The 9,857-nt window shown below is 68.8% G+C and overlaps 2 protein-coding genes across 2 annotated transcripts in view; one reads left to right on the forward strand and one right to left on the reverse strand.

The window, feature by feature from the left end:
- Nucleotides 1–39: 39 nt before the first annotated feature.
- H696_00129 (hypothetical protein) lies at nucleotides 40–6,270 on the forward strand (the record flags this gene model as incomplete). The annotated part of the gene is made up of 10 exons (XM_009493963.1): nucleotides 40–449; nucleotides 644–953; nucleotides 1,151–1,633; nucleotides 1,790–1,999; nucleotides 2,369–2,730; nucleotides 2,893–4,045; nucleotides 4,217–4,878; nucleotides 5,047–5,128; nucleotides 5,297–5,703; nucleotides 5,951–6,270. The coding sequence occupies 10 exons, from the start codon at nucleotides 40–42 to the stop codon at nucleotides 6,225–6,227; spliced, it is 4,356 nt and encodes a 1,451-aa protein (XP_009492238.1). The 3' UTR covers nucleotides 6,228–6,270.
- A 482-nt stretch (nucleotides 6,271–6,752) lies between these two features.
- The window catches only part of H696_00130 (hypothetical protein), an 8,360-nt gene continuing 5,255 nt past the window's right edge, over nucleotides 6,753–9,857 (reverse strand). The window contains exons 3-5 of the mRNA XM_009493964.1: nucleotides 7,885–9,806; nucleotides 7,650–7,745; nucleotides 6,753–7,504 (exon numbers count right to left, since the gene is read on the reverse strand). Coding sequence (XP_009492239.1) covers nucleotides 7,502–7,504; nucleotides 7,650–7,745; nucleotides 7,885–9,806 — 2,021 coding nt within the window. The 3' untranslated portion in view covers nucleotides 6,753–7,501. The remainder of the gene's footprint in view (nucleotides 7,505–7,649; nucleotides 7,746–7,884; nucleotides 9,807–9,857) is intronic.

Raw genomic sequence — 9,857 nt, forward strand, 5'->3', positions numbered from 1 at the left:
GTGAATGCCTATGTCTGGCGCTTGCTTCTGGCCTCGGGCATGCCGGTGCTCCTGGCGCGCGGGTGTAGTGTCGTCCGGCCGGAAACCGCCGCCGCTCCGGCCCCTGTGACTGGGCTCACGGCGCCGGCCATGTCCGATTGGGAATGTGTCTTGGCCGGGACGGATCTCCCGGAAGACCGGGTGCCTGTCTTGCTGCACGATCTGCTGGCCCTGTGGCGGGGATTGCTGCACTCGCCCATCGATCGGCTCTTTGACCCGGCCCTCTTCCTCCAGTGCCGACGCCTGGCGGCTGGCGGTGGGACCGGTGCCGGCACCACGGTGGTCCTCGCCGCCGAGTCTGACAGCGATTCGGACTCGGATTCCGAGGTGGTGGCAACTTCACGCAAGCGCGGGCGCAAGGGCGCTGCCTCATCCTCGCGGTCCAAGCGTGCCAAGAAGGCGGCCCCGACGTGCGTTGGCCATGCCTTGGGCGCCTTCCATTGCCAGGGTGGCCCTCTTCCCCTTTTTGCTTCCCTCCTCCTCCCCCCTCCCTCTTCCTTTCTGTCGCTCTCTCGGCCTGCCTCGCTCCGATCCACAAGCACACATGGCATGGGCGTGGACTGACCTCGCCCCGGCCCTCCCCCCCCCCCCTCCCCCTCTTTAGCCCGACGATCATTGTCGACCGGCTGACCGACGAGATCCTCCGTGCGGCGGATCCCTCGCGCGGGGACATCGGTGGCCAGGATGCCGCCACAGTTATCCTGGCTCGGCGCATCCAGGCCACCGTGGCCTTTTCCCAGTGCTTGGCATACCTGCCGGCAGATGACACCCCCGGGGCGGTGCCCTCCTCCAGCGACAGCGGCATCATCAGTGCCCTGCCGCTCACCAGCACCATGGTTTCGTGGCTGGTGTGGGACTACTCCACGCACTCGGCCCTTTCGCAGGAACTTGCATGCATCATCGCCTCGGAGTGGGTGCGTTTTCAGTGGGCTCACCGGGGCACTGTATTTTGGGCACCCTTGCTGCTGCTGCCGCTGCTGCTGCTGCCACTGCCAGTGGTGCTTCCTTTCCCATGGCCCTGTCAAATACTCGCCGCTCGGCTGACCCCCCTCCCCCCTCCCCCCTCCCCCCGCCTGGCCACCTGCGGGCGTGCTGACGACCTGCCGAACAGCGTGCACCCGCCCTTGCCACACTGGCCAGCCTGCTGGCGCGGCAGCTCAGCGCCACCGACAACAAGACGCTCAGCTACTACTTCGAGGAACTGACCGGGTCGTGTGCGCGCGTGCGCGCCGAGTGTGCCGGGCTGCTGGACGCCCTGGTCCGGCATGGGGCCCCGGTGGCCGCGGTGCCGACCCTGCCTCGGAGTGCGGCCGGTGCGGCGCAGACCAGCGCCGCGGCCGCCAGCGGCAGCATGGATGTCTTCACGCTGGACTTGGCCCGGGGGCTGATTTCCGAGCACACCTACACCCAGCTGCTGGGGCTGGTGCCGCCGCGGCGAACGGAGCGCGAGTCGCAGCTCGTGCGCGAGGAGCTCGACGGACGTCGGCGCATGGTCGATGCCGTGATCAATCTTTACCTGGAATCCACGTCCGGGCTGGAGGAGACCGTGCGCGGGCTGACCGCGGCCACATGTGTGTCGCTGTTGGTGGCCCCGGTGGCGCAGCCCGGGGCCCTTGGCGGGGGCCTGCCCCCGGCATGGGCAACCCCCGAGGTGGCCATGCGGGTGCTGGCCGGACCCGGCGCCACGGCGCCCGGGGATGCGGAGCTGGTCTCCGGCCCGGGCCGGGCCGCAGCCGCGGCCTTCCCTCAGGGCCGTGTGACGGCGGCCGTCCGGCCGCTGGTGGATGCCTGCAAGCGCGAGCAGTCGGCCCTGCTCCAGCGCCGGAGCGCCGTGGCCACGGCGGCCCTGATCCGGGTGCTGGTCGAGCGCGCCGAGCAGCAAGCCGGCCCGGGGGGGGGCCCGGCATCCGACGATGACCGGTCCCCGGCCGCGCGCATCCTCCGCAGCTTGACCCTCGGCGTGGCCACCTACCAATGGGCCCCGGTGTGTCTCGGTGGCCTGGGCGGGCTTGGCCCGCTGTCGCAATTCCTGGATGCCCCGGCGGCGGGGGCGGCCCTCGCCAGCCCCGGGGCCGAGCCGGTCGACCCGGATGCCCCTCCCCCGCGGCCGCTCGGGCGGCTGCCGGAATTGGCGGCCCTGGCCCGGGCTCTGGCCGTGCCGGCTGCGGCTCGGCGCTTTGACCCGACCGATCGCGGGGTCCTGCCCCACCGGGAAGCCGTGGCCACGGCCCACTGGCGGAGTGTGGCCACGCGCAATCCCGCCCCGGAAGACATGGCCGCCGGGACCAAAGCCTGGGAAGACTATGTGTCGCGGCTCCCGGGCCCGGAGCGGGCCCAGGTGACCGACCAGGAGCGAGTGGCCGCGCGCGAGCGGTCCCGCATCAGCACCCTGCGGCGGGGCACGCGGGCGGTTTTCCGCGCTCTGGTGGCCCAGATGTTCGGGCCGTCGCTCTTCCGGCGGCTGCCCTGGCTGTGGCGTACCCTGCAGGGGCCGCTGGCGGAGCGCTTTGCCAGCACGGCTGCCATCGGCGAGGAGGCCGCCGCCAATCCGCCGGCCGATGGCGAATTCTTCCGCGCCCTGTGCCGACAGGCCGACCGGCCTCTGAATACGCTGGACTTGCCGGTCCTGGCGGCCGAGCAGGCGGAAGATGCCTCGCGCGATGACACGGCCCTGCTGACGGCCATCGGCCTGTTCGAGCTGGTGGTCGACGCTGGAAGGCCCATCCTCCGGCAGGTGGCCAAGCTGCTGCTCGGCGAGCGGGGCTCCAATGGCCAGCACACGGAGGCCGACCTTTTGGACTTCGGCGGTCGGGTGCATGCCCTGGCGCGGCTGGTGGCCGCGGCCCTGCGCAGCCGGTCGTCCTTCGTCCGGACCCAGGCGGCCGCGGCGCTGGCGGCCTATTGCTCGGCTTGCCCGGTGCGTGGTGTCCCGCTGCTGGTGCGCCGGGTGACTCCCCTGCTGGCGGACAGCCGGGTGCCGGCGCACCGGCAGGGCGCGGCCGAGGCCGTGCGGCTGGTGGTCCAGCGCCTGGATTTGGCGGTGCTCCCGTATGCGGTGCTGCTTTTGCGGCCGGTGATGGCGCGCATGAGCGACCCGGATGCCGACACGCGGGCCGTTTGCGCGGCGGCCTTCGCCGATCTCCTGCGCATGCTGCCACTGGAGGGGAGCCTCTTCGGGGGGCTGGGGCCGGGATCGGCCGCGGCCCCCGCCGCCGGTCCGGCCACCACAACCCCCGGCTTGGATGCCGGCTTGGCGGCGCAATTGCTCAATGACCGGACTTTCCTGGCCCAGCTGCTGGATCCGTCGACCATCGAGCCGTTCCTCCTGCCGGCCGGGGCCATTCGGGCCGAGCTGCGGCCCTATCAGCAGGATGGCCTCAATTGGTTGGGATTCCTCAAGCGCTATGGGCTTGGGGGGGTGCTGTGTGATGACATGGGTCTCGGGAAGACCTTGCAGACCATTTGCATCCTGGCCGGGGCCCATGCGGAGGCCGTGGCCGCTGGCGGGACGGCGGCCCTGCGCCGGTCGCTGGTCATCTGCCCCTCCTCCGTGCTTGGGCACTGGGAGCAGGAGATTGCCCAGTATGCGCGGGACCTGCGCCCTGTGGTGTATTCCGGCACCGCGGCCGAGCGCCGGGGGATCCTCGGGGCCGGGCTGCTGACGCCCCGGACCGCGGCCGAGGCCGTGGTCCTGATCGTGTCGTACGATGTCTTCCGGAATGATGCGCCACAGCTGGCCGCCGCCATGGGGCCTCTGCTGTATTGTGTCCTCGATGAGGGACACATGATCAAGAATGCTCGGTCGCGCCTGTACACCGTCATTCGCCAGTATGGCCGGGCCACGGCCGAGCATCGACTCATCCTGTCCGGCACGCCGGTGCAAAACCACGTCGGTGAACTGTGGGCACTGTTTGATTTCCTGATGCCAGGGTTCCTGGGCACGGAGCGGCAATTCCGCGAGCGGTATGGCCGGGCCATTGCGGCGGCCGCGGCGGCCGGTGCGGCTGTCGCTCTGCCTACTTCATCCACGGCCACGGCCGCCGGCCCAGCATCGACCGGCCCAGCATCGACCGGCCTGGACTCCGGGCCGGGCGTGACCGGTGCGGAGCTCGGCCCGGAGCCCGGGGCTGCCGCTGCCGCTGAAAGTGTCGAATCCTCCGGCCTGGCCGCGGTCGAGGGCACCGCCGCCGGTGAGGCAGCCGCGCGTGCGCTGAACCGCCTGCACCGCCAGCTGCTGCCCTTCCTGATGCGACGCATGAAGGCCGATGTGCTGCACGACCTCCCGCCGAAAACCATCCAGGATGTCACCTGTGACATGAGTCCCCTTCAGCGGGCCATCTATTCGGCCTGCCTGGCGGCCATCGGCGGCCGGGATGCCCTGGCGTCGGCTCTTGCCGTGGTGGATGAGGCGGGCTCCGGGGCCGGTGGCGCGGGCGCTGCTGCCGGCGGCGGCGGCGGCGGCGGCTCGGATGCCGGCCCGGCCGGCCGCCAGCACGTCTTCCAGGCCCTGCACCAGATGCGCAAGATCCTGGGGCATCCGCTGTTGGCGCTGGACCCGCCAGCCGGAGCGCCTGCCGCCCAGTGTGCGGCGGCTCGCCAAGCCGAACGCCAACTCCTGGAGCCCCTGGGCTTGCAGGTTCCCCGCCAGGCGGATGGCTCGGTTCTGCCGGGCGACTCGCTGCGCATTGGCCCGAAGTTGCTGGCACTGCGAGACCTGCTGCTTCAGTGTGGCATCGGCACGGCCACCACTTCGGCCGGCGGTGACCCGGATGGCGATGCGTCGGTGTCCAGCCCGAGTGATGCGCTCACCGCTTCGGAAGATTCCTCCGCCACTGTGGGGTGCGTTTGGCTTTCTTTTCGAGCCCCAATGTGGCTGTTTTTCCCCTGCCTTGCTTTACAGCTTCCCCTCCCCTCCTGCCTTGATACTGAGACCGGGCTTTGTCGCCCCTGCCCTCTTCCCTGCTTCTTTCCATGTGGCTTCTCGTGTGGCCATCCCCTCCTCGACAGAGAAATCGTCAGCAACCACCGCGCGCTGGTCTTCTGTCAGCTGACATCGATGATTGACATCATCGAGCGCGATGTGCTGAAGGTGTGTGCCTCCTGCCCTCCCATGCCTCCTCCCTCCCTGCCTGCCTGCCTGTCTGTCTGTGTGTGTGTGTGTTTGGGATACCCGGTAGAGAGTCCCCCCCCCCCCCCCACTGCACATGGGAGTATCTCGCTCTTCGCCAATCCTCTCCCCCCCCTTTTCTGCTGGCAGCCAATGGGCAATTCGGTTTCGTGGCTCCGCCTTGATGGATCGGTCGAGCCGCTGGCCCGCCAGCGCATGGTCACGCGCTTCAACCGCGACCCGTCGATCGACTTGCTGCTGCTGACCACATCGGTCGGTGGACAGGGTCTCAACTTGACCGGGGCCGACACGGTGATCTTCGTCGAACACGACTGGAACCCCCACCGGGATCTGCAGGCCATGGACCGAGCCCACCGGTTGGGGCAAACACGCGCCGTGCACGTGTACCGTCTGCTGACGCGAAACAGTCTGGAAGACCGGATTATGGGCTTGCAGCGCTTCAAGATCGCCGTGGCCGATTCCATCGTCGGTGCCGACAACAAGGGCCTTGCTACCATGGGCACCGAGCAGCTATTCGACATGTTCGAGACCTCGAGGTGCGTCCTGCCTCAATGGCGGGGAAGAGTGGCTGGCAAGGCGGGGGCACCCTCCTTTGTGTCCTCCTCTTCCCCCTCCCCCCGCCCTCCACTCTTGGGGTTTTTTTTTCCCCCTGTCGTGCATCTCTTTTTCGGCTTCCTCTCAGAGCGTCTTGCTGACCACCATGCGATATCCTGCTGATTGGGTCATTTCTCCCATGGCTGGACGTTGTCGGCGCTGCCGGTGGGGCCTCCTCTCCCGATACAGTGCCGACGCGGCGGCCGCCCTTCAGGCGAGTGGTGCCGCCACCGCTGGCTCCGACCCGAGCAACCACCTGGTGGATGCTTTGACCCTGGGTGGTGGTGGGGCCGCTGCAGCCGAGGCCGGCTCGCCGGCCGCACTGGCCATGGCCAATCTCTGGGATTCTACGGCCAACCAGTATGGCGATGAGTATGACGTGGCCGGCTTCGTCCGGTCCCTGCATGGACCATCCTCCCTATCGGTCACTGGTGACGAGGGGGAAGACGAGCCCGTCGACATGTAAGAGAGCCAGGGGCAGTTCATCATAGATCCCTCTCTCTTCTTCCTGCGCGCGCGCGCGCGCGCGCACACACACACACACACACACAAACGGACACACACGCGCGCGCGCGCGTGCACGCTATCCACCGCTTGCTACTTCCCTCCTGTCTCTATCCTCCCCCATCCTCCTCCACTTTCCCTTTCCATTTGAAGACCAATATATCTCTTGAAATTCATATGTGCATCTCCCCCAGCCGTGTGGGGGGTCAGGACAAAGTTTTCTTCTGCGCCCCCCGCGTCACCCCAAGCGTTGATGCCGCCATATTCGGCCCCTGCCATCGGCGCCCATATCACCACTTTATGCCGCATCTTGATCTTACCTTTGAGAGTCCCCCCTCGCCAAATGTCACAACAGGCACACACACACACACACACCCCTGTCAAGGCATCATGCGATCGACTCTGCGCGGAAGTCTATTATCTATCGACTGGGAGAAGGTGTGAGGTGGGTGGAGGAACAAGGACAGTGGAGTGCGGTCGAAGGGGGGGGGGGGGGAGGTGCGTGCAGTGTGATGAGGAGCTGCGCCGGCGCCGGAGATAGGAAATGGAGTGATGATGGTAGGGCCCGATGCGCATGGCGCCCAAGCGCTCCTCTGACCAAGGGCAGAGAGAATGAAAGGAGGAGAGGAGATGATGATGATGATGATGATAGAGACGGTGGAAGATCAAGAGTAGGCAATGCGCGACAGAGCTCGGCAGAGCGGGGGGCCTCAGGATCGCGGGCCAAATACACCGCCGCGCTGAGCAGAGGCAGGTGTGTGTGTGTGCGTGTGTGTGGGAAGCACCCGACGAAAAGATGGCCGACAATGCCGGTTTTTGAAGGTTTTTTTTTTTTTTTGTAAGTTGGTGGCCCTCCCCGCAGAGACGGGCGCAGGGACGCAAGAAAGGGCCACGACCAGCGGGAGTAGGGGCGCAAAAGGGAGGACTGTGAAGAAGAACCTTCCCGCGAGGCCCTCCACCACTGCATGCGTGCGCAGTGGGGGGAAATGAGGAGGGCAATGAAGGCAAGGGAGGGGGGAGGGGAGGGGAGGCCGATCGAACTGCACTAATCAGCGCGATCTGCCAGCATGGCCCCATGGGGAGAAGGGGGCTCGAAGGAGGAGACAGGATCACAAGGGAGGAGAGAGGCCCGCGCTCTGATCAGGTACAGTCCCCGGGAGCGGCATTTCAGTGTGGCGCAGCGCGGTGCTTGCCGGGTCGAGAACGGGCGGGTAACCCAGGGGGAGAGGACGAGCTCTACTGAGTGCGAGGAGGGCCATCGAGCAGGGAGGGCGAAGCGAGGCAGGGGGGGGGGGCGGGGGGAGGGGACGAGAGGGGCTTCAGTTAGAGGCAGGTCCTGGCGCGAGGCATCGTACAAAGGCAGAGTCGGTGTGAGAGGAAGTACATGAACAAAAGAGGAGTCGGAAGGGGTGGCGGGCTCCTTGCCGGTGTGACGGTTGCCAGCTTGGGCACCCTGCGACGGGATGTAGTACGGGGACATCTACCAGAGGAGGGAGGGCGAACGGGAAGGTGGCAGACACAGCGGGAGTGAGTCGTCTCGTCCGTTGGCACGGGGAAACACAAAGGGGAGGGAGAGAGAGGGAGAGAAATGGGGAAAAAAAATCAGACAGCTGGCGCACCATCTGCGGCGGGAGCTGCTGCTGGTGATGCATGTGGTGCATGTGGTGCGGCTGCTGAGGAAGATGATCCGCGGCGGCGGAGGCCCCCGGCGCGGCGGCATAGTACTGCGCGTGGGGATGATGGGGGTGGGGGTGGTGCGCGGCATGGGGATGATGGTGGTGGTGCGGCAGCATGACCATGCCGCCGGGGCCGCCGGTGGCGGCGGCCGCCGCCAGGAAATCCATCCCATCGCTCGGCTTGAGGCCATACTCGTGGCCACCAGCACCGGAAGGACCACCGACAGCGGGAGCGGCCCCAGTGCCAACACCGCCACCACTACCGCCGCCGCCGCCGCCGCCGCCGCCGCCGCCGCCATAGTACTCCGGCAGGTAGGCGGCATCCATGCCAGCATGCCCGGCATGGTGGAAGAAGTGTGCCGCCGGGACAAGACCACTGACCGGCTGCATGGCGGCGGCCTCCGGAACAGAACCAGCAGCCGGGGCCGGGGAATTGCCACCACCGGGCGGGGACCCGGCACCGGGCGAGCCGCTACCACCGGCAAGATCGCCGCCAGCGGACGAGGGGCCCCCCACCACCGGGGACATGTGCATCGGGTGGTAGGCACCGGCCGGCTGGAGAACGCGCATCGGCATGGCGCCGGCGCCCGGGGCCCCGCCGGCGGGGCCCGCAGCCCCAGCCTGCGGCGTGGCGAACATGTACCCATGCATGGGAGTGGCGGCCGCGGCCGCAGCCGCCGCCGCCGCCGCCGCCGCCGCAAACATGTGGTTGCCGCCAGACGGGCCAGATCCGTCAGGAACCCCGGCCATATGGCCAAAGTAGGCCCCGGCATCCGGGCCAGACAGCAGAGCCCCGGCCTCGGATCCGGGCGACGTGCCGGCCCCAGGGGGAGAAGCCCCGGCCCCCAGTGGCGAGGCGCCAGCATCGCCCGCCGGGCCGGTGTGCTGCTGGCCGGAAAAGGCGGCGTGAGGAGCCGTGGCCGCGGTCACCGGGATGTAGTACTGCAGGACCGGCTGGTAGGAGTAGCTGAAGTTGGCACCCGAGTGGCCAGGGCCCGGGGCCGGGTACATCGGCATGATGTAGCCCATCGACCCGCCGGCCGGGGGGGGGAGCACCGACCCGGGAGGGAGCATCATGCCCCCGACGGCCGAGCCACCCGAGGCAGCAGTCAACGGCGCCTGGGCGTTGGCAGTGGCACCGGCCGCACGCTTGCTGCCATTCCGCTGAAAGCCACCACCGCTGCCCCCCTTGGTGGGGGTGGAGCCCGGCGCCGGGGCGCTGGTGGACGAGGACCCAGCGCCGGGGCTCGGGACACTGGCTCCCGAGCCCGGAGCATCGCCGGCCGGCTTGCCACCACGCCGAGACCCAGGGCCATGAGCCGGGGACTTGGCCGCATCACCGGTCGGGAGCTTGCTCGGGGTGGTGGCGCCAGTGGCGGCGGGCCCCGGGACGGGGGACGCGGTGCCGGGGTCAGCGGCAGCCTGGCCGGCGGTAGTGCGTTTGGCACGGGCCGGCTTGGTCGGCGAAACGGGACCGGCATTGGTGCCGGCAGAGCCGCCAGGACTAACGGCACCAGCGCCGACAGGCCGGGGCTGGCGGACGGCCGCGTTGCTGGCGGCAGCACTGCCGCCGGTGATCGCCGCCGCACGAGGCCCGTGGTGCTTCGTCGGGGAAGACACGCCATCAGTGGCGGTGGCGGTGGCGGTGCTGGTGCTGCTGCGGCTGGCAGCATGGGCCACCGCAGCCGGCGCGGTTTCCGGGGCACGCTCGGAGGGAGCTGCCGTCGGGGGGGCGGCGGAAGCGGGCTTGCGTCCGAGGGCGGGAGCACCCGCGGCCGGGGGGGGCATCGCAGGCTGGGCATCCACACTGACAGGAGCCGCGACGGATGCAGGGTCCGACATCAAAGCCGGCCGGGGGCGGGGAGCTATGAGCGAGAGGGAGCAGGAGAGAGCGAGAGAGAGAGAGAGAGAGAGAG

Source organism: Fonticula alba (genome assembly GCF_000388065.1).
Source record: "Fonticula alba strain ATCC 38817 unplaced genomic scaffold supercont2.1, whole genome shotgun sequence".
NCBI classification, from domain to species: domain Eukaryota; order Rotosphaerida; family Fonticulaceae; genus Fonticula; species Fonticula alba.